A 24,218-nucleotide genomic window follows, 5' to 3' on the forward strand; every position below is an offset into this window, starting at 1 on the left:
ACGTGCAGAAGCCCCAGTGAATTGCCCTAGGGTTACCTTTAGTGCACTGTAATACTAAAATCTTCCAGGGTCTGGGCTGTTCCACCATTTTTTGAACATGCCACCTATGTACTAGCATGAGAGCACACTAAGTATGCATGATAAAACTAAAATTAAGTAACGGAATATGTATAAATTCCTTAATCTATAGGTAAGCTTCCTGTCCCTGCCTCCTCCCACACTAAATAAAAGCTAATTGCATTAACCCCAAGGCCAAACACTGCTTTGGGAATAGTCCTGTAAACAAGAGTCACAAGTCCATGAGTAGTTTCTCAGCCTCATGCCAAATCCCAAACCAAACCCAGGGAGGACCTCAGACCCTCTAGTCTCTAGTCCCCGTCTGGCCTGGCCTAGCCTGGTCTGGGCGCCCCTCCTGCCCTGAACAAGGGCATCGCTCCACTGGGACTCCGGAACTCCCTGCGCACACCTGTGTCCCCACATTTGGAAGGGCCTGCAGGGGATGCCCGGCTGGCTCAGCGGTTGAGGGTCTGCCTTGGGCTTAGGGCGTGATCCAGGGGTTGGGGATCGAGTCCCTCATTGGGATCCCTGTAGAGAGCCTGCTTCTCCCTCTGCCTGTGTCTCTGCTCTCTCTCTCTCTCTCTCTCTCTGTCTCTGTCTCTCATCAATAAATAACATATATATATTATTTATAAAAAAGAATGACCAGCAGGATGACGCCACTGTCCCGCTAGGGCCTGGACCAAGTTTTGTCTAAAAGCAAACGTCCAAGGAGCTGACAGGTTCCCGACCACCCGCAGAGACGGGTTGTCCTAAGCAATCAGGCCTCCTGTTGTCACTCAGGAGCAGAGGGGCGGGTCCCTGCGAGCTGTCCAATCAGGGGCGCCGCAGGGGGCGGGTGGGCGTGGCGACGCTCGGCAGCCGCTTGGACGCCGGTGACCTCGCTCGCGATCGCATCTCACCTGCGCGTAACGGTCTCTGGTGGTTCTGCTGGAGCATCAGTGGCGCAGATTGACGCACCTGCTGCGGGCGCTGTAGGGACGACGCCCGCGGACCCAGAAGCCGGGAAGCGGTGAGTGTGCGGGGCCGGGGGTGCCAGGACGGGCGGAGGGGCTGGGCTGGCAGCCAGGACCCCGGCGTCCTGTCCGGTCCCTGCGCGCGGCCGCGTCTCCCCGGATCGTACGGTGACCACGGGGAGGGTCGTCAGGGGACAGTTGTGACTCGGTCTCCGCAATTCGTGCGCGGGAGGTGCTGTGGTCCGAGGGCCCCAGTCCGTCCTTACTCCCAAGGGGCACCTGTTTTCTCCTGAGTGTTCCAGATGTTTGGAAAACTGAGCCTCAAATCCACGACCCTGTCCCCAAGCCTATCCTTTCCTGGGACTGGCAATAAATGCTTGTTTCCAGATCCCGCCCCCGCGTCCCCAGACGCCAGCTTACCCTGTCCAGTTCAGAGCATCAGTATCAGCTGTTTGTCCTCCGTGGTGCATTTCAAACAGCGCAGTATTTTAATTGTTTATCGTTTTCACAAGTCATTTCAAAAAGTTTATTTTTTGTGGTTATTTTACATGAGAGAAAGCAAAGAATAAATCACCAGGGACAACGTTATATTGATCTTAATTTTGCAAAAATGGTTGGGTTTGGGATAGGTGTTAAGGAGAATAATTATATATATATATATATATATATATATATATATAGGAGAATAACTATCATGACTTCAAGTGCTTTGACGAAACCTCAGATGCGAGGCCTTCTGGCCAAGCGTCTGCGATTTCATATTGTTGGAGCCTTCGCTGTATCCCTGGGTGTTGCAGGAACCTGTCAGCTCCTTTCTATAAGGTTGCTGTGGCTGAACCAAGAAAGAAGGCATATGCAGATTTCTACAGAAATTATGATTCCATGAAAGATTTTGAGGAGATGAAGAAGGCTGGTACCTTTCAGAGTGCAAATTGAATTTGGAATATAAAAAATTTCTTTGGGTTGCGTTCCATTGACGTTTGTCGCTGTTTCCTGAGCTATGAAACACGAACACTGGGTTATGGAATAGTTTCTCTTAACACACTAAAAAAAATTGCAATAAATGTTTATAGATCTTGGATACTAGCCCTTTATCTGATAGGTCATTTGCAAATACCTTCTCCCATTCTGTAGGTTGTCTTTTAGTTTTGTTGACTGTTTCTTTTGCTGTGCAAAAGCTTCTTAACTTGGGATCCCTGGGTGGATCGAATCCCACTTCGGGCTCCCGGTGCATGGAGCCTGCTTCTCCTTCTGCCTATGTCTCTGCCTCTCTCTCTCTCTCTCTCTCTGTGTGTGACTATCATAAATGAATGAATGAATGAATGAATAAATAAATAAATAAATAAATAAATAAATAAATAAATAATACTTCTTAACTTGGTGAAGTCCCAATAGTTCATTTTGCTTTTGTTTCTCTTGCCTTCGTGGATGTATCTTGCAAGATGTTACTGTGGCCGAGTTCAAAAAGGGTGTTGACTGTGTCCTCCTCTAGGATTTTGATGGAGTCTTGTCTCACATTTAGATCTTTCACCCATTTTGAGTTTATCTTTGTGCATGGTGAAAGAGAGTGGTCTAGTTTCATTCTTCTACATGTGGATGTCCAATTTTCCCAGCACCATTTATTGAAGAGACTCTCTTTCTTCCAGTGGATAGTCTTTCCTCCTTTGTCAAACATTAGTTGACTATAAAGTTGAGGGTCCACTTCTGGGTTCTCTATTCTGTTCCATTGATCTATGTGTCTGTTTTTGTGCCAGTACCACACTGTCTTGATGACCACAGCTTTGTAGTACAACCTGAAATCTGGCATTGTGATGCCCCCAGCTCTGGTTTTCTTTTTTAAAATTCCCCTGGCTATTTGGGGTCTTTTCTGATTCCACACAAATCTTAAGATAATTTGTTAAACTCAACAGCAAAGAAACAAACAATCCAATCATGAAATAGGCAAAAGACATGAACAGAAATCTCACAGAGGGAGACATAGACATGGCCAACAAGCACATGAGAAAATGCTCCGCATCACCTGCCATCAGGGAAATACAAATCAAAACCACAATGAGATACCACCTCACACCAGTGAGAATGGGGAAAATTAACAAGGCAGGAAATAACAAATGTTGGAGAGGATGTGGAGAAAGGTGAACCCTCTTGCACTGTTGATGGGAATGTGAACTGGTGCAGCCACTCTGGAAAACTGTGTGGAGGTTCCTCAAAGAGTTAAAAATAGATCTGCCCTACGACCCAGCAATTGTACTGCTGGGGGTTTACCCCAAAGATACAGATGCCATGAAACGCCAGGACACCTGCACCCCAACGTTTATAGCAGCAATGTCCACAATAGCCAAACTGTGGCAGGAGCCTCGGTGTCCATCGAAAGATGAATGGATAAAGAAGATGTGGTTTATGTATACAATGGAGTATTACTCAACCATTAGAAACGACAAATACGGGATCCCTGGGTGGCTCAGCGGTTTGGCGCCTGCCTTTGGCCCAGGGCATGATCCTGGCCAGGATCATGATCCTGCCTTTGACCCAGGATCGAGTCCCACGTCGGGCTCCCGGCATGGAGCCTGCTTCTCTCTCCTCCTGTGTCTCTGCCTCTCTCTCTCTCTATGTCTATCATAAATAAATAAATCTTTAAAAAAATAAATAAAAATATCTATTAAAAAAAAAAAAAGAAAGAAACGACAAATACCCACCATTTGCTTCGACCTGGATGGAACTGGAGGGTATTATGCTGAGTGAAATAAGTCAATCGGAGAAGGACAAACATTATATGGTCTCATTCATTTGGGGAATATAAAAAATAGTGAAAGGGAATAAAGGGGAAAGGAGAAAAAATGAGTGGGAAATATCATAAAGGGAGACAGAACATGAGAGACTCCTAACTCTGGGAAACGAACTAGGGGTGGTGGAAGGGGAGGTGGCCAGGGGGTGGGGGTGACTGGGTGACGGGCACTGAGGTGGGCACTTGATGGGATGAGCACTGGGTGTTATGCTATATGTTGGCAAGTTGAACTCCAATAAAAAAAATGAATTAAAAAATTGCAATAAATGTAAAATGTATTTACCCAATAGACCTTGAAAGACAGTATGAAATATTTCCAAAGATGGATGAAAGAAGTGTATTTCAGAAAAAATAAAATATTCCAGTATTGCATCACATGTATTAACATTTGTAGTTTGCCAATTTTCCTCTCCTGAGCAAGTTGTAGTACTATTTTGAGGTCTGTTATCTTTTTGAGATGTGGGTGGAGTGATTTCCAATATAATTCCAGGGCTTAGACTTGAACTAGTGGTCAATTGTTTATAAAACAATTTCTTGCTGTAGAAATAATAGTTACTATTTTTACTGTTTGACAGAAAAAAAAAAAACTTGTGGATTTTCGTGAACGAGAAAAATGTCTTAATTTCCTTTCCTCCTTCCTTCCCCCGTAGACACTGAGTTTAGTGATTTTGCTGGATTCTTCATTACTGGTTTTGTGTCATTTAAAATACCTCTTGTGGCCGTGAGCGATTACAATGGTGGTCAGAGGCCCCAGGTCAGTGTGTCTCTGATATAAGAGCCCCCCTGGCCCCCGAGACTACAAAGGGAAGTATTTGAAAGAAACCAGTTGGCTCTTCCTGAGGAGTCTCCCCCTGCCGGTGTCCTACCGGCTCACACCTACCTGAGAAGTATCCTTTGTACTAAAAGAAGCAATAGAGCCCTATAAGGTGGGGATGCAAGTACATATGGGAGGGTAGGGGGGATTGCAGCACAGATGCCTTATGAGATTGTAACTGGTTTGAGGGGGCCTTTTTCTAAACAAAGGATTTGAATCTTGCATCACATTGTAGGTGCACTCAGTGTAATTTATTTACAATTTACTACATTGAGAAAGTCTGCAAAAGTCAGGAGTTCTATGATGCCCCATGTCCTGTTCGTTAGTTTTGAAATTTTTCCTTTTGTGTGGTTTACACTTTTGTAACCATTAATGTTTAAAGGAATGAGATCTTAGAATGGTTTCTTATGTGCAAAAGTTAAAATTAAATCAACAGTGTTAAATAGTAAAATATACATAAATTTCTGTATTTTACTTATTTTTTAAAAGATTTCACTTATTTGAGAGAGAGCACGAGCAGGAGTGAGGGAGGGGCAGAGAGAGAGAATCTTTCAAGCAGACCCCAACATGGGGTTTGATCCCATGACCCATGAGATCTTGACCCTGGTGGAAACCAAGAGTCGAGCTGACTCCAACCGACTGAGCCACTCATGCGCCCCTATATTTATTTATTTATTTATTTATTTTTTAGAAACTGCTTATTTTCCGTCAACCTTATTTCCATTCTGTTCCTTCTGTGGAAGAGCAGCTTAAGACCACTCAGTGGTTGTTCCTACCCATTCAGTGGCCTGAGCAGTGGGAGCTGCAGACCAATCTTCAGTGGCTGGCTGAGCGCTCCAGTCTTCAGTAGGGAACTGCTGAATAGGCACAGAGGGCACCTGCACGCCTTCAGACCAGTCTGCAACTTCAGGCTGAGTAGCAGTGAACTCAGGAGCTGGAGCCGTCCATTCACCCTGAAATTCCTCCTTAGTTACAGCCTTTTCAGCAGCAGCCTGTTCTTCCTTTTCAATCTCTTCAGGATCTCTGTAGAAGTAGAGATCAGGCATGACTTCCCATGGGTGCTCACGGGAAATGGTGCCACGCATGCGCAGGACTTCCCGGGCTAGCATCCACCACATCAGACCCACTGAGTGAGCTCCCTTGTTGTTGCAAGGGATGGCAATGTCCACGTAGCGCAGAGGAGAGTCTGTGTTACACAGAGCAATGGTAGGCAGGTTAACGTAAGATGCCTCTGTGAGAGGCTGGTGGTCAGCCCTGGGATCAGTAACCACCAGAAGCCTTGGCTCTCGGAAGGCTGCCTGGATCTGGTTAGTGAAGGTTCCAGGAGTGAAGCGGCCAGCAATAGGAGTGGCTCCAGTAGCGGCAGCAAATTTCAGCACAGCTCGCTGGCCAGTATTCCTAGATGATATAACACTGACATCAGCTGGGTTTTCAATGGCAACAATGGCACGAGCTGCCAACAGAAGCTTCTCCCAGGTTCTCTTCAGATTTATGATGTAGATACCATCACTTTTCCTTTTGTAGATGTACTGTTCCATTTGGAAGTCAAGGTTGGTGCCACCTAAGTGGGTTCCTGCTGCAAGGAATTTGAGGACATCCTCCTCCTTCATTTGCAGAACATCAAGGGCTCCGGACATTGTTAAAGTTTCCCTTTAAGTTACGATGGGAACGCAAAACAACGCCGTATGGACCCTTCCCTGGGTAGCGCGGAAAGGGCCCCTATATTTATTTTAATTAAATCTGTAAGATGGGAAAGTCTAACTCAAGAAAATCACTCTGAACCTCTCCTGCTCCCTCCAGCACTGTTATTCCGGCCACTCCCAAATACACACATTGGATCATTTCTTGAGCCTCCTAGTAAGGTTTCTTTATATCTTTATATCTTTATATCCAACAAGCAATTGTGAATGTGTATTTTTCTTACCAGTGTTTGTCCTTGTAATGAGCAGTCAAGCTACATTTTTGGATGTTTGAGTGCTGACGGCTTAATAAGCTTCATCCAGCCCTTTGCACCTGAACCTGCATCCGCCCAGAGCTGATGAGAAAGCCTGGGTGGTCTCTCCTCTAGAGCAGGAAGGAGACTCCAACCAGAAAAACTGCCTACAGGCAGATTTCTTGCCCCTGCCTCACTCCCCAATCCCAGTGAACTCCATACCCAGCCAGGCTCCTTTCTGTTCTTTGAAACCATTTTAGAGCTGCCCGCCCTACTCTGAGACCTCTGTATGTGAGTCCTAAGCCTTTTCCTACTGTCTGGGTGTCTGTGTGTGTTGGGGGAGGGATCTACATAGCTATATCCCTCAACTTCTTTTTTTTTTTCAACTTCTTTTTTTTTAAGATTTTATTTATGTATTCATGAGAGACTGAGAGAGAGGCAGAGACATAGGCATGAGGAGAAGCAGGCTCCCTGTGGGGAGCCTGATGTGGGACTCGATCCCAGGACCCCGGATCACAACCTGAGCAGAAGGCAGACACTCAACCTACCAAGCCACCCAGGAGTCCCCCCCCCCTTTTTTTTTAAATTTATTTGAGAAAGAAAGAGAAGGGGGTGGGGCGGGCAGAGGGAGAGAGAATCTCAAGCAGACTCTGCAAGGACACATGGCTCTATCTCAGGACCCTGAAATCAAGAGTCGGTTCAACTGACTGTGCCACCTAGGAGCCCCTACCCCTCAACTTCTGAACCACTCCTGTGCACATAGTCAAAATAGTTGATGCTGTCCACACATGACCACCATTCCATGGATCTGTCTTATTCTGGGTTGCACAGTTGCTCTGCTGCCTGACAGTGGCAAACACTGTTAGATGCTGGGGAGTTCATGCGGTGTGACCTGTGGTGCCTTATGTTGCACTGGTGACCCTACCAAGTCTCCATTCTAGATATAGCTGACCATAGTTGGCCATTGCGAATTTGAGGCATGCCCACCTTTACATGTGATGACAAAGCTATTTGTCCTAAACCTTAAATAAAAAGAACCTGCTCACCCTGCTCAGGAGCCAAGACTTTGGAAATTATTCCCCGTGGTCTCCTTATTTGCTGCAAATAAAGTTTCCTTTATGTGACAACTCCCCCTGGTGTAGTCTATGTCTATAACTCACCAAGGAGCAAGTTCATGCTAGTTTGTTTACACGTTCTTGTCTTAATGCATTAGCTAAGACACTTCCAATACAGAGTTGACTAGGATTGGTGAGAGGGGACAGGCTTGCATTATTTCTGTGCTACCGGAAAGCATCTATTTCTTCCAGAGTAGCGCACTTGTATTAGACAAGAGCCTACTTGATATAGAGACAGGTATGGGCAGAGGGGAAGCATTCTCTACTCCGGTGGTTTACTCTCAATCTTTTAGTGAGCCTATGTCTGCAGGCTTGATATTCTGAGATATAATAAGATATTTGGCCTTTGTCCCCGATTCCTTGCAAAAACCTCTTAAAGTGCTTGGAATTGCATGAGTGATAAGGGTGACGGAGTATCTTTTTTTTTTTTCTTAAAGATTCTACTTATTTATTCATGAGAGACACAGAGAGAGAGGCAGGACACAGAGGGAGAAGCAGGCTCCCTGCAGGGAACCTGATGTGGGACTCAATCCCAGGACCCTGGGATCACACCCTGGGCCAAAGGCAGACGCTTAACCGCTGAGCCAACCAGGCATCCCTATCTTTTGTTTTATTTTATTTTATTTTATATTTTATTTTATTTTTTATTTTATTTTATTTATTTTTTATTTTATTTTTTAAAAAGATTTTATTTATTTATTCATGAGAGACACAGAGACCAAGAGAGAGGCAGAGACACAAGCAGAGGGAGAAGCAGGCTCCATGCAGGGAGCCTGATGTGGGACTTGATCCCGGGTCTCCAGGATCACTCCCTGGGCTGAAGGCAGCGCTAAACTGCTGAGCCACCAGGCTGCCCTCCTATTTTTTGTTTTAATGAGGAAACTATTGGCTAGTTTTTGTTTTGTTTTGCTTTTATTTAAATTCAATTTGCCAGCATATAGTATAACACCCAGTGCTCATCTTGTCATGTGCCCTCCTTAATGCCCATAACCCAGTTGCCTTACTTACCCCCCCCACCCACCTCCCCTTCTACAAACATTTATTTGTTTTCCAGAATTAGGAGTCTCTCATGGTTTATCTTCCTCTCTAATTTTTTCACCAGTTTTCCCCCTTTGCTTATGGTCCCTTTCACTATTTCTTATATTCCACATATGAGTGAAACCATATGATAATTGTCTTTCTCTGACTGACATATTTCACTCAGCATAATACCCACCAGTTCCATCCACATCAATGTAAATGGTAGGTATTCATCATTTTTGATGGCTGAGTAATATTCCATTGAATACCACATCTTTACCCATTCATCTGTCAAAGGATATCATGGCTCCTTCCACAGCTTAGCTATTATGGATATTGCCACTATAAAAATTGGGGTGCAGGAGTGCCATCATTTTACTACATATGTATCTTTGGAGTAAATGCTCAGTAGTGCATTTGCTGGGTTATAGGGTAGCTCTATTTTTTAACTTCTTGAGGAACCTCCACACTATTTTCCACAGTGGTTGCACCAGCTTGCATTCCCCCCAACAGGGCAAAAGAGTGCCCCTTTCTCCCCATCCTCACCAACACTTGTTTCCTGTCTTGTTAATTTTAGCCATTCTTACTGGTATAAAGTGATATCTCATTGTGATTTTGATTTATATCTCTCTGATGGCAAGTGTTGGCCAGCTTTTAGATAGCTTCAGGATGAGGTTGGACATTGGAAATACCAAACCTTAACTACAGGCTTGGAATGTTCAGGCCCAGATCCCAGCCTCTGGAAAGAGGACAGGAACTAGAGATTGAGTTAATCACCAATGGCTAGTGAATCCCCATGAAAACCCTGAAAGACAGGATTCATGAGAATTTCTAGGTTGGCAGACACATGCAGGTGCTGGCAGGGTGGCATGCTCCACATCACCCGCCTCACACACACACTTCCACTCCCCTCACCCATATGACCACCTTACTTTCATCTATGGGTCACTACCTTTGTCTGTTTCTGAGTTGTATCCTGTAGAGCAAACAGTATGCAGTATAGTTCAGTAAAGGGCTTTGCTGAGTTTTTAGAATTGTTTCAGTAAGTTACCAGCTGTGATGGCACATGGAGGGAATCTGAATGTGTAGATGGCTGAGCAGAAATGTCAGCAGCCTGGCTGGCTCCCCGTCTGTGGCTGGCATCTGAGGTGGGACCAGTATGTGGGACTGAGCTCTTCGCTTGTGGAGTCTGATGTGAACTCTGGGTGGTAGTGTTAGAATGAATTGAACTGTGGGACACCCGTTTGGTGACACAGAGTTGGAGAAGTGGCACTGGGACAGACACTACGTACTTGGTGTCATGGGGGGGGCGGCTGTGGGAAACCTTGTCATCCTCTGAAGTGTTTCACCTTTGAGAGAAGACTAAGGCTAGGACAGACTCAGTATGGCTAATCCCTTCCTCCCAGGTCATTTAGGCTCTGGGAAAATCCCAGTCAGTTACAGTCTTGTGAAATAGATTGTGTTGAGGCCAGAAAATTTTGGACATATTTTAAAATGGCTACTCTTTGGCCTTTCTTTCTAATTTTGGAGACAGTGCTTTACCCTGTGTTGGAAAAGTTGTTGATTTCACGTTTCTTGGCTCTTGTCTTCTGAGGACTGGAAGCCAGCTGCCAAGCTCCTTACATGCCCAACCAGAGACTAGAAGTGTCTGACCCCTTCTTTTATTGATGTTTGACTGCTGACAGCTTTAAACCCTCATCTCTCTTTCTTCCCCTTGTGCCTCTCATCTGTACAAGGGGATAAGACAGCCCTGATGGTCCTTCCTTTGGTTTTGGCAAATGATTCAATCCACTGTCCTGCCCCTATGCCCCAACTCTCACCGTAGCCCACCCCCAAGCTCCAGGAAAAAACCCAGACCAGTCTCCTTTCCTTGATCTCCCTGCTTGAGAGGCCTGCCCTGCCCTCTCTGTACACTTGGATTATAGAGGTAAGAAACACTTTCATACCCTCTAGACATGTGTGTGTTGTCAGTGGAGACATCTGAACCAAATATTGGGTGGGGGTTCACCTGTGTATGCATTGACCATAACAGTCATAGAATGGGTAACCTGTTGCTTATTTTGCAATCCTTTTTGCTTTATTGTTCTATTTATAAGTCCTCCAGATGTTTTGACTCATCCTTGTATGAATCTCTAAGTACAAATGCACAAAAAAATTCTGGAACATTGATGTAGGGGCTGCTGAGCAAACGGGCAAGAATGAATTCTTGAGATGTTTTTGGTGCAAAAAGATGCATTTCTGAAAGCACAGGGACAGGACCTGTGGACAGAAAGAGCTGCTGAGGGATTGTGAGGAGTAACTGATTACACACTTCTTAGGTAGTGGGGGTTAGGGGTAACATAAGTCTCTAAGGAATTTTTGTATGCCGAAAGCAGGGTCGCTAGCACTTTGGAGGGTAGCTATTGTTAAGATAAGGTTATTCTTTCTAGTGAAGCATTAGTCATGAGACCCTTGAGATATGTGTCAGTGGGCCATATGTTGAAAGATGATTGGTATCATATCCTGAGGGGTTGCAGTTATCAGAGTCAACTGACACTAACCAGAGCAAATCTACATTGATAAAACATTAAAGAAAATTCTTAGGGCCACCTGGCTGGCTCAGTTGGTTAAGCATCCAATTCTTGATTTTTTTTTCAAAGATTTTTAAATTTTATTTTATGATAGACATAGAGAGAGAGAGGCAGAGACACAGGAGGAGGGAGAAGCGGGCTCCATGCTGGGAGCCCAATGTGGGACTCGATCCGAACACTCCAGGATCGCCCTGAGCCAAAGGTAGGCACCAAACCACTGAGCCACCCAGGGATCCCCCCAACTCTTGATTTTGGCTCTGGTTGTGATCTCAGGGTTGTGAGATTGAGCCTCACATTGAGCTCTGTGTCTCCCTCTGCCCCTCTCCCACTTTCAAAAGTAATAAACCTTTTAAGAAAAAAAAGAAAAGAAAATCCTGAGGGAGTTATAGGAGTGTTACGCCCTATATGTCTCAGGGATTTATCAGTGGGCTGCATGTTGTAAGGAGACTTAATTTCAGCTACGTTTCTCTTGCCTTGTTCTCCCCATCAGACATTGTTGAAAAATTTCTGGGCTGTAGATAGTGATCAGGTCATATTTTATAGGAAATGACTGGATTGTATCACTCAATCCTCCGCTATTCTCGCATAACTTTCTGAATTGTTCACAGTGGTCTTTAGCACTTGGGATTATTAAGTTGACTAATTTTTGTTCTAACCACTGAAATAGAGCTGTCCCAGTTACCTAACGGGTTAGGCACTGGCATCCTAGTCACTCTGATATGGGATCTACTGGGCATTTTATTGGCCTGTTACCTCATTACCAAGGTGATGAACGTTCTTGCATATATGATCTTTCATCTTCTGTTAGATATGTTTTGCTGCTTTTCCCAATTTTGTTTTATTTTTTTTAAAGATTATTTATTTATTTGTTCATGAGAGACACACAGAGAAAGGCAGAGATGTAGAGGGAGATGCAGACTCCTTGTGGGGAGCTGCAAAATCAAGAGTTGGGGGGATCCCTGGGTGGCTCAGTGGTTTGGTGCCTACCTTTGGCTCAGGGCGATCCTGGAGTCCCCGGATCGAGTCCCACATTGAGCTCCCGGCATGGAGCCCGCTTCTCCCTCCTCCTGTGTCTCTGCCTCTCTCTCTCTATGTCTATCATAAAATAAAATTTAAAAATCTTTGAAAAAAAAAATCAAGAACTAGATGCTTAACCAACTGAGCCAGCCAGGTGGCCCTAAGAATTTTCTTTAATGTTTTATCAATGTGCAGCTCCCCTTTCTAGAGGGAGATGCAGACTCCTTGTGGGGAGCCTGATGCAGGACTCCATCCCAGGACCCCCAGATGAGCCAAAGGCAGATGCTCAACCACTAAACCACCCAAGTGCCCCTTCGCATTTTAAGTTATGTGTTTCTTTTCACCCTTCAAATTAACCCTTTTCCTGGGTTAATTTGCTGATATTTTTCTTTTCCTTTTTGTTTATCTTTTAGCTATCATTTTTTAAAAAGATTTTTTAAAAGATTTTATTTATTTATTCATGAGAGACAGAGACAGAGACAGAGAGAGATCCCCTAAAAAAAGATTTTTAAAAATTTATTCATGAAACACAGAGGGAGAGAGGCAGAGACACAGGCAGAGGGAGAAGCAAGCTCCCTATGGGGAGCCCAATGCAGGACTCGATCCCAGGACCCCGGGATCACGACCTGAGCCAAAGGCAGACGCTCAACCACTGAGCCACCCCGGTGCCCCATCTTTTAGCTATCTTAATTTTAATGTTTTGTATTTGTCAGTCTCTGGCCTTATAGCATATTTTTGCTTACAAGACAATGCTTTCTCTATTCTTGTATCAAACTTTTACCAGTGACTTCTACAAGTGTCTTCGTTTTATCTTTCATATTTAAATCTACAATGGAGGGGATCCCTAGGTGGCTCAGCAGTTTAGCCCCTGCCTTTGGCCCAGGGCGTGATCCTGGAGTCCTAGGATCAAGTCCCACGTCGGGCTTCCCGCATGGAGCCTGCTTCTCCCTCCTCCTGTGTCTCTGCCTCTCTATCATGAATAAATAAATTTAAAAAAATAATAAATCTACAATGGATTGGGTATTTCCCATAGAATAGAAGGGAATATAACACATTTTTCCAAATAGATATCATTTTGTCTCTGCCCCATGTGTTAAGGTGTTCATGGTATGTGCCATTGCCCTAAAATGCCTGCTCTGTCCTTGACCAAACTTCCATATTTAATGCCAGCCCATGGAAGACACTTCCTTTACCTTGGTCTGTTTTTCCCTCTGCTGTGTTATCTGGAATACCATAGGTTAACAATCCTTGGTGTATGTTAGGTAGACCACCACCTTGTTCTTCTGAAGGCTTTGTCCACTTCTCAGAGTTCATTCCTCATATTAGGTCTGGAGGAAAACCTAAAGACTCATTTTGGGGATTTATGGAATTTTACAAAGATACCATTTGGAAGAGATGACATCTGGGTGACACTTAATTCTTAGACTACATGCAATCTTTTCACTTATTTGATTCTGCTTTGATTGACATTTTCCAATAACAATTTCTATTTTTTCTCATGCATGTCATTAAATAGCCTTTATTAGTCTTGTTTAGTACTGAATCAAATTTGGTGTGGAAGAAACCAAGAACAAGATCCCAAATGTTATCTAACACAGGATGGGGTCTGTTCTCCAAGTAAGAAATTGTGAGCACACCTGGGAATTGTTGTCTACCAGAGAGCTCAGTAGAGACCCAGGGCTCAGAGTTTTTTCTGGGGGCTGATCCTGTGGGCTTACTGGCACCCTGTGCCCAACATGTAACAAAGCTACTGACCCTAAAGGAGAAAACAGGAGTTTGGTATCTCCCAAATAGTTTTCATAAAGACTTCAAGGCACTCCTATCTCTGAGGTGTTGGGTCACTCCCCAAATCCCAGTTCCCAGATACCAGGGACATACAAGTTTTGTGAGGAAGCACTTCTAAGGACCTCCTGATGTTGACTTCTATTGGCATAGTAAGGTGTAGAACTTTGTTACGGTGGATGCTACAGAGTTGTAGAAAGAGTAATTGGGGCGGACCCAGGCAGCTGACTTTACTCTTTGAACTCACAACAAGAGAAGAATTACTATTTTGCTTTTGCTCTACTGAATACATCATCTCTAACATCAAAATTGCTGAGTGGGAGCCTTTTCTCTGTTCCCTGCCATAGAACATCCATGGGCTATTGATCTCTTGCAGGAACCAGCATTTAAGGGAATTATGCCTCTGGGGGATTCCTATGCTTGGGATGGTTATTCTGCTGTTGTGCTCCACATGGGAGCTCTCAAAATGAGAGTGGCTGGGAGGATAGCCTCTATAGAGTGGTGGTCAAGTACAAGTATCAGCTGTTGCTAAAATTACAATAAGGGGATTTTATATTTTTTTGAGAAAAGCACTGTTGAAATCTTTGTGTTTTGTAATCATGTACAAATTCAGCATCAAAGGACTGTGAATTTCAGTGAATGCCCTTGCAAATTCCAAGTCTTTACTTGTTCAGCAAGGTCATCAAGACCCAGGTTACGGTGTTATGAACCTGCTTGAAAGACCATTTCTGTGATCTTATCCCAGTCTTATCTCATTATACCCTGAGGCTCACGAGTATAGGGGTATTGTAGATGTCTAGGTTGTTATGATGGTGTTCTTCCTCATGTCTGAGCTCTAACTCTGAATAACTCCCTAGCCTCATGAAATGAGACAGGGAAAAGAGGGTAAAACAGCATGATAAATATTACATGAACAAATTATAATTTACTCCTCCACAATGTAGAGGAATGTGTTCATTTAGCTAGTTGGATCTGACTACTAATGACCTGGAGGACTTCGGGACAATCTGGCCAGCTGGACCTTGTTACAAGTTAGATTTCCACAGGCCTCCTGGTTTCTCATGTTTGAGAATGGTACTAGAAGAAAAAGCTTCCAGCTCTTCACTGTGCTTTTATTCATTAAACTCCAATCAGGGGCGCCTGCATGGCTCAGTTGGTTAAGCGCCTGCCTTCAGCTCATGATCCCCAGGTCCTGGGATCCAGCCCCAAGTGGGACGCGCTGTTCAGCAGGGAGCCTGCTTCTCCCTCTGCTCTTCTACCACTCATGCTCTCTCTTGCACTCTCTCTCAAATACATAAATAAAATAATTTTAAAAACCTTAAATCATATGTGGTGCTGTGCTTCATTAAGTGCTTTATGATATGGTGGTATTAAAGGAGGAGATTGAGGGCAGCCTGGGTGGCTCAGTGGTTTAGCACTGCCTTCGGTGCAGGGCCTGATCCTGGAGGCCTGGGATCGAGTCCCACGTTGGACTCCATGTGTGGAGCCTGCTTCTCCCTCTGCCTGTGTCTTTGCCTGTCTCCCTTTCTCTCTCTATCTCTCATGAATAAATAAGTGGAATCTTGAAAAAAAATAAATAAAGGAGGAGATTGAAGACTTTCTTAAAAGGTTTTGATGTGCTTAAAATGGAAATATCAATTTTATTGGAATATCATTTCTCCAAGTTGTTCTGTACCTGACAGTAAAGACCAATGAAGACTTGAAGGGATCACAATAAAAATGTAGCAGGAGTAGGCTCTTTTGAATTTGTCCCAGAAGAAACTACAGAGATGTGATGCAGGAAAACTTCAGGAACCTGGCCTCAATAGGTAAGGGTGGGGATGCCTGGGTGGCTCAGTGGTTGAGTGCTTGCCTTTGGCTCAAGGCGTGATCCTGGAGTCCCAGGGAATCCCACATCGGGCTCCCTGCATGGAGTCTGCTTCTCTCTCGGCTTATGTCTCTGCCTCTCTCTCTCTCTGTCTCTCATGAATAAACAAATACAATCTTTAAAAAAAAAATAGGTAGGGGTGATGGCATTCCTACTTGCTTATGAGTCCATTCAAGAACCAGTGTGAGTTGCTCATCTATGCTATTCCAAGAAGTGAAATGTGGAAAGGGAATATGTTGGCAAATAAACAAGGTATATGATCATAGCTATTCATGGACTTAGAATCTAATAATTTTAAATAATTTTTTATGATTTATTAAGTTATAATTTAGTGATTAGATATTAAATATATTTAATTATTATATTTATTATAATTTATATGAGATTTTGGCCCAAGTCATGATCTCAGGATTGTAAGATTGATACCTGCCTCAGGCTCTGTGCTGGGCATGGAGCCTGCTTATGATTTTCTCTGCTTCTCCCCCCACCCTCTTTAAATAAATAAACAAACAAATTTTTATAATTTATTTTTTTTAAGATTTTGTTTATTTATTCACGAGAGATACAGAGACATAGGCAGAGGGAGAAGCAGGCTTCTGGCAGGGAGCCCAATGTGGGACTCAATCCCAGGACTCCGGGATCACACCCTGAGCCAAAGGTAGACGCTCAATCGCTGACCCACCCAGGCATCCCACAGATTTTTAAAATTTATGCTGAAGAAGGCTATTGTTCATTTTAGAAGAAAAATGACAATGAAGGTCAGGATGAAAATACTGGGACAAATCTGAGGTGAGTCCTACTTACATGAGAAAGCAAGGTCCAGGAGAGAATCTAGAGAGTTCATGATATTTTAAAATAAGCAAATAAAACAAATCAGTCCAGCTTCAAATTTGCAGATTCTTAGAATACTTTCATTGAAAATTTTTTATCAGGGCAGCCTGGGTGACTGCCCTTCAGCCATTGTCAATCCATTCAAATGCATGAAAGGATGCTCACTAGACAGAGACCCTATGAATGTAAACACTGTAGGAAAGCTTTCATTTATTGCAAATTTTTAAAAAGATTTTACATTTTTATATTTACATATATATATATATAAATTCCAATTTTCTTTCTTAATAAAACACTACATTTCATTGGCTTGAAGAACCTGGTTTCATAACAGTTACCACATACTTTTTAAAAGATATTTTCCATTTATTTTTAATTCTTTTTAATTTTTAAAATTTTTTTCTTTTTTTAAAAGATTTTATTTATTCATGAGAGACACACAGAAGAGGTAGAGACATAGGCAGAGGGAGACTTATTCTTTGTGCTGTCAATCAAGCATATACTCCAAACCAACCACTGCCTGCTAGACTTCCATTTGACCTGAGCATTGGGATCTACAGTTGTTTCCACAGTTCAACTTTGAAGATCTAGCACAGTTTGGATTTCCTGCAAGTCATGCATCCACCAGGAAACAGATTTATACAGTCGTGATTGAGGGTCTAAGCACTACTCCTTTCTCTAGATTGTATTTAGATAAGGTCTAATTTATATAGTAAACACCTTGTTCTGTTAATACCCCTGGTGATTGTGTGTTCCTGATTCCACTATGAGAGCTACATGGTGCAGTCCGAAAGAACTATGTGGGTGTTTCTTCTTCTGCACTGTGTAGTGACTGTTGTGACCTAGTCCTTCCCTGTGAAAATTGATACCTTCCTCATAACGTGTTACTCATGTATAATTCCTCCAGTATGTTTTCAATTAAGTTGGATTCTATGTGATTAAAAGTATGTGCATGCTTTTCCCTAATGAATATTTCCATACTTTTTTCTTAGAAATATTATCTGTTTTCCATGCCTTTGTATGCTAAGAAATATTATGTTTCTTATTTCCTATGGGGACATGTCCAGTTGAATTTTCATGGCAACTTGCAGTATTCTCCATTTAATCATTATACATTTTTTTAAATTTTTATTTATTTATGACAGTCACACACAGAGAGAGAGAGAGGCAGAGACACAGGCAGAGGGAGAAGCAGGCTCCATGCACCGGGAGCCCTACATGGGATTCGATCCCGGGTCTCCAGGATCGCGCCCTGGGCCAAAGGTAGGCGCCAAACCACTGCGCCACCCAGGGATCCCTCATTATACATTTTAAATCAATATTATACCTTTGTAAAAGTTCAGATATTCTTTGTATTTTTTATTTTTTATACTTAGATGTAACCAATATATTTTTTTTTCAAAAAAAAAGGTCTCACATGTTTATTACTGAACCAACCTACTGGTACAGAAACATAGAACAGAGAAAAATCATTTCCCCCAACAAAATATGTCTACTGTTCCAGTAGTAAGGATGTTTACAGAGTGATATGAGCACGTGACTTCCATGTTGCATAAATATGTGTGCCATCTTACATGAGTTCTCTTACAGACCCAGCTGGGTTCTTCCCCAGTGCCTCCTTTTGGAGTTGTGCCTCATTTTATTACTAGGCTTTCTCTGAATCCGCTGGGGAATAGAAGATTCTGCTTTTGTTTCTTGGCCAGGAATCAATTGATCCTGAAAGTCTTGTGAGAAGACATGGGTGAAGAACAGTCAACTGCCCACACCATGATGGTGGGGAAAAAAAGGAGAGAATCCAAGATATTTTTTAATAGGCAAAGGAATAAACCATCACTGGTTCATTTATAGGATGAAATATTGTTCAGTAATGAAAAGAAATTAGGTTATCAAGCCATGAAGACATGGAATAACCTGAAAATTATTGCTAAGTTAAAAAAGCCAATATGACAAGGCTACATACTATATGATTCCAAGCTGGCACTGTGGGGAAGCTAAAAATATAAGACACCAAAAAGATCTTTGGTTGCCAGGGATTTGGGGGCAGGCAGGAGGGATGAATGAATGACTAGTGAAACACAAGAGATTTGTAGGACAGTGAAAGTATTCTGTGATACAGAAATGATGGAGACATGCCATTTTACATTATCCAAAGCCCAGACATAGGGATCCCTGGGTGGCACAGCAGTTTGGCGCCTGCCTTTGACCCAGGGCACGATCCTGGAGACCTGGGATCGAATCCCACGTCGGGCTCCCGGTGCATGGAGCCTGCTTCTCCCTCTGCCTATGTCTCTGCCTCTCTCTCTCTCTCTCTCTCTGTGTGTGTGACTATCATAAATAAATAAATAAATAAAAATTAAAAAAAAAAACAAAGCCCAGAGATAGTGTGACATAGAGTCAACCCTAATGCAAACTATGCACTTTCATACCTCAAAGTTGGCTCTTCATAGTAGCAAATGTACCATAGTAACACAAGATATATAGGATAAATGAAGGTGCCTGGCTGGCTCAGTCAGTAGAGGATGTGACTCTTGATCTTGGGGTCATGAGTTTAAGCCCCATGTTGGATGTAGAACTTACTTAAAAAATAAAAATTAAAAATTTTATATATATGTAATAGATGGTGTCCAGGCAGAAGGGTTATGTGGGAAGTCTCTGCACTTTCTGATCAAGTTTTCTGAAGACCTAACTGCTCTTTAAAAAGAAATGAAGTTGGGGTTGCCTGGGTGGCTCAGTTAATTAAGCGTCTGCCTTTGGCTCAGGTCATGATCTCAGGACCCTGGGATTGAGCCCTGTGTTGGGGCTCCCTGCTCAGTAGGGATCCTGCTTCTCCCTCTCCCTCTGCCTGCCATTCCCCTTGCTTTTGTTCTCTCTTTCTCTGTGTCAAGTAAATAAATAACGTCTTAAAGGAAAAAAAAAAAAAAAAAGGTTGGGACGCCTGGGTGGCTCAGTAGTGGAATGTGTGCCTTTGGCTCAGGGCATGATCCCGGAGTTCTGGGGTCGAGTCCTGCATCGGGCTCCTTGCATGGAGCTTCTCCTCCCTCTGCTTATGTCTCTGCCTCTCTCTCTCTCTCTCTCTGTCTCTCATGAATAAATAAATAAAATCTTTTTTAAAAAAAGGTGATTTCCTCTTGGGGGGTTGGGGCATCCTGTCCCTGCCTGCCTGTTCCAACTATCCATCATTAGTACATACTAAGATAACATCTTAATGTGTGGCCAAGTGTGATGACCCCTGGGTCCAGTCCTTCATCAGAGATATCCTTTTTTTTTAAAAGATTTTATTTATTTATTCATGAGAGACACACACACAGAGGCAGAGACACAGGCAGAGGGAGAAGCAGGCTCCCTGCAGGGAGCCCCACACAGGACTCGATCCCAGGTCTCCAGGATCACACCCTGGGCTTTAGGTGGTGCTACACCGCCGCCGTGCCACTTGGTCTGTCCCATCAGGGATATCCTAATTAAGAAATGAAAGGGCAGCCCGGGGTGGCTTGGCGGTTTAGTACTGCCTTCAGCCCAGGGCGTGATCCTAGAGACCCAGGATCGAGTCCCGTGTTGGGCTCCCTTCGTGGAGCCTGCTTCTGCCTCTGCCTGTGTCTCTGCCTCTCTCTCTCTCTCTCTCTGTGTCTCTCAAGAATAAATAAATAAAATCTTAAAAAAAAAATGAAAAGCAACAGGTACGAATGTGGTGATATTGTCTCAAAGGCTATGAACTCCCATTGTTTTTGTTTTTGTTTTTCTTTTGGGGGGGGGCTTGTGCTCCCCTTAAACGCACTAGTACTCGGCGAAGTGCCTGGAATAGGGTATGTGCTATGCAGATAGGGCGGGCACTTCCTTTTCTTTTTTTTTTTTTTTCTTTTTAATTTTTTTTTATTGGAGTTCAATTTGCCAACATATAGCATAACACCCAGTGTTCATCCCGCCAAGTGCCCCCCTCAGTGCCCATCACCCAGTCACCCCAACCCCCCACCCACCTCCCCTTCCACTAAGTCCCATTGTTTTTCACTCAGGTACTCCTAAGGAGCTACCCAGGAAGCCCAGAAGTCTGGGAAAGAGGAGACCTCCTCCAGCACCTTGGTGTCAGACAAGAGTTTGCAGAAGGGCAGGGCACTCCCTCCTGCAGATGGCTATCCCAGAGGTCCAAGGTTTGGCTCCATCACGTCTCAGGGAGAGTCTGGGTAGTGAGCTGAGCCTCTAAGGTCCAGTTTCCAGGGCCCAAGGCAAAAAGGAAGGTGGGATAGGTGGTCACAGGGAGCTATCCACAAAGTAAATAGCTCTTGCTAAGTGGAGGTATTACTCTGTTAATGACTTATATTAAGGGCCTAAGGGCATATTTTTACACCAGAAGACAATGGACCTCTTAAGACCATCTTGGATGACTCCAGGAGACTAGCGAGGAAGTAAGTGAAGCCTCCATAGAAGAGTCTCTGTGGGTGCTACCCTGGGTGCCAGTTGCTTGGCAGTTTGAAAAATCTCCAGCATTTTGTGGTAAGAGTGCTGAGTCATGCTGGGCCTGTGTGCAAGTAACAACATAAATGGGTTAAAAACAAATTGTAAACCTGGGAGGGGAGACACCACGATTATGAAGGTGGTTTTCCCAGGGCAAGGCTGATTCATTGCACTCCGGATGTGCTGGCCCCCGTGATTTCCCCAAATGTAGGAAACTAGACTATATAATTTGTGGTAGTGGGGGCATTCGTGCTTTCCCCTAAAAAAAATTATAAACAAGAAATAGCAAAATAAATCAGTAGATGTTGTAGGTGCTGGTGAGAACGTCAGGTATTTCTTCATGGCATCCTGGAAGGAGCAGGGTGCCTCAGATTAGCAAGTCATTTCCAGAAATATAACAAATTGTCAGAGCCTCAGTTACACATGTGGCAAGGTCTCATAGCTTTTTGTCATCTCTTCTCAGTAACTGTGTGTCCTGAATATTGTCAGAGGACGATGTCACTAATGTAATGTGGCACCTGTTTTCTTGGAGAGCTGGGATGCAGTTCCAATCGTGCCTGCAATGACTGTGGGAGGGCAAAGCTGTTGAAGATCCATGAGGATAACCCAGTAAAGTTGTATCGTGTCCCTTCAAAGTGAAGGCTATTGAGAAAGGCACTGAATAGAACAGACCATGCTGAATCCACGATGGGGCGATAGCTGCCTGTTGCTGATCCGAGGGTGTTGGTAATTTCCATAGAGCTAGGGACTAGGCATAGAGGTCTGTTGGGTGCAGCCACAGCTACAGGGTGGTGGTGATAATCCACTGGGAGGTCTCATCTGTTCCTTCCAGATCTAAGAACAGGCCAAATTCGGCTGCTCAAAGGAGAGATACCAGTAATAATCCATCCTTCACCAAATAGGCCTTGTATATGGTTTCAACCTTTCAAGGAAGGGCCAGTGCAGTTTCCACTGGGCCTTATTAGCCACTTTATTTGAAGGATAAGGTTCATGGGGTCTCATTTTTCCAAAATCATTTGTAAGTGGCAACGGCTTTCTTTAATTTTAGTTTACAAATCATTTGTTCAGAGCTTCCCAGCTCACTATGAGTTATTATAGGACAGTGGGTGCTATGACCATGGGGGTTTAGACAGGATCATAGAGGCCGCTTTCAGGCAACAGGCTTGAGCAGTGGAAACTTAAGCAAAGGAAACTGCCCCCAGTGACCATGGAGCTAAATGAAATAGGCCTATTCAGTGACCCACCTTGAAATAGCAATGGGCCCTAACTGACCAATTACAACCACCCTATATCTGTGACCACTCACCATTGCCTCGAGGCGGACAAACTCTGCTGTCCTGCCCACTGCTCCCTTGCAGTGTATTCAATAAACTTCTATCTCTCTCTTTCACTCTTTTTAAGATTTCATTTATTTGAGAGAGAAAGAGCCCACAGGCAGGGGAGGGGCAGAGGGAGAGGAAGAAGCAGACTCCCAGCTAAGCAGAGAGCTTGACAAGGGTGGGTGGGGAGGGATCGGTCCTAGGCAGGATCATGACCTGAGCCAAAGGCAGCTGCTTAACCAAATGAGCCACCCAGGCACCCAACGACCAAGTACTGATTAACTGAAGGTTTCTGAATTAGTGCATTACATCAGAGAGCAAAATTAATCCAGAATTTTACCTTGCAGAGGCTAAAAGCCAAGCAGTGTGCCTTTATCTGCTATGTCATGTAAATAAAGTTTCCAAACACCCTCCTCTCTTTGGGGCCAAATGGAAACTGAGTGTTTTCTGGATTTCCGATTTGTCAAACTGGTCTTTTGTTTCAGTATTTTATTTTATTTTTTTAAAGATTTTATTTTTTTATTCATGAGACACACAGAGGCAGAGACACAGGCAGAGGCAGAAGCAGGCTCCATGCAGGGAGGCCGACATGGGACTCTATCGAAGGTCTCCAGGATCAGGCCCTGGGCTGCAGGTGGCACTAAACCACTGAGCCACCCGGGCTGCCCTTTTGTTTCAGTATTTTATCTATTAGTTCCTTATTCTTGACCATCCCTGTTTTCTTTTCTTTGTCACTAGATATACTTCACGGGAGGGGGTGCCTCTCTACCCTGGTATTTACACATTTTCCCTCCAGAGCCTCCAAGCAGCACCATCAGGGTTAGGAGTCTCTCCCATGACAACTGGTCACTTTACTGGGTTTAAGGACCATGCGTTTATGTCAACTTTGAACTAATCCCTTTGCTGGGCCAGGGGGACCCTGAGTGTTGTCCCCGGGAGCCTGAGGCTCAGGATCTCTGCTGCAGTAGCAGAGATAAATGAAGGGTCCCAACCAACTTCCTGAGAGCAGGAGTGTGGACTCAGCCTGCCACCTGCTGGCTGCCTTTGACCTTTAATTTCTCTACATAAATGACTATTTCAAGAGTGACCACCTGATGGGCCCTCCTGGGATGGGAGGATATAGTCTCCTGGGCCACCCCACCCTCAGGGATACGGGGCCAACCCAGCCTCTGTGACAGAGGTCACAGCTTCACCCTAACACAGATATAAACCAGCAAATACATCTACCAGGACCACTTTAAGGAGGGCCTCAGTCTTACACGCCTTCTCTCAAATACCTAGGGATTTTGTAAACTGCCAACTCTGGTAGGCTGAACACAGAACTGAGGCTTGGGAGGGTCACCAGTGCGACACAGGGGGAGGGCAGCACCGGTGACAGCAGGAGCTTCTAGCAAGGAGCCCCCCCAGAACATGCTGCCATCAGGCATCAGAGCAGGTGAGCAAGTCAGAGCAAGAGAAGCAGATCCACAGCATAGCAGTCATGTCTGGACAAGGCTCACGGGGGCCAATAATTATGGTCACCTGCACAGGAGTGGCTCAAGTGTTAAGATAGATGACAGTGAACACCCTTCCCCCTGGCCCTGACACGCACACACACACTCACAGAGGGTAGGAACAGGCCTAGGGTCCACAGAACAGGACTATCAGGGGAAGGTAGGCCGGTCTCTCAAGCAGCTCTGAAATGGCTTCAGGATGCAGGGAAGGAC

General features: G+C 44.2%; 2 protein-coding genes and 1 non-coding gene across 7 annotated transcripts in view; 2 read left to right on the plus strand and 1 right to left on the minus strand.

Moving 5' to 3' along the window:
* LOC112666553 (zinc finger protein 709-like) overlaps nt 1-24,218 on the plus strand; it is a 124,996-nt gene that overhangs the window by 51,950 nt on the left and 48,828 nt on the right. The window contains exon 1 of one of the 5 annotated variants that reach the window (XM_049098448.1): nt 928-1,069. The exons of 3 other annotated variants lie outside the window; for them this stretch is intronic. Coding sequence is in view for 1 of the 2 variants with exons in the window: in XM_049098451.1 (XP_048954408.1) it covers nt 15,824-15,857 (34 nt within the window). In the remaining variant the exon portion in view is untranslated. Of the gene's footprint in view, nt 1-927; nt 1,070-15,627; nt 15,858-24,218 lie in introns of those variants that run through there. One more of the 5 variants, XM_049098451.1, reaches the window with a different exon arrangement.
* LOC112658059 (40S ribosomal protein SA) lies at nt 5,280-6,325 on the minus strand. The gene has a single exon (XM_025444269.3). It carries the CDS (start codon nt 6,247-6,249, stop codon nt 5,362-5,364), a length of 888 nt encoding a protein of 295 aa, XP_025300054.2. The 5' UTR covers nt 6,250-6,325; the 3' UTR covers nt 5,280-5,361.
* On the plus strand, nt 21,296-21,455 carry LOC112667010 (U1 spliceosomal RNA). The gene has a single exon (XR_003141005.1). It is a non-coding gene; the product is annotated as a U1 spliceosomal RNA (small nuclear RNA).

The sequence above is a fragment of the Canis lupus genome, chromosome 20 (genome assembly GCF_003254725.2).
Source record: "Canis lupus dingo isolate Sandy chromosome 20, ASM325472v2, whole genome shotgun sequence".
NCBI classification, from domain to species: Eukaryota; Metazoa; Chordata; class Mammalia; order Carnivora; family Canidae; genus Canis; species Canis lupus.

What these genes read in the sequence shown, in the direction of transcription:
- LOC112658059 (XM_025444269.3), bottom strand. Translation starts at nt 6,249, where the DNA reads ATGTCCGGAGCCCTTGATGTTCTGCAAATGAAGGAGGAGGATGTCCTC.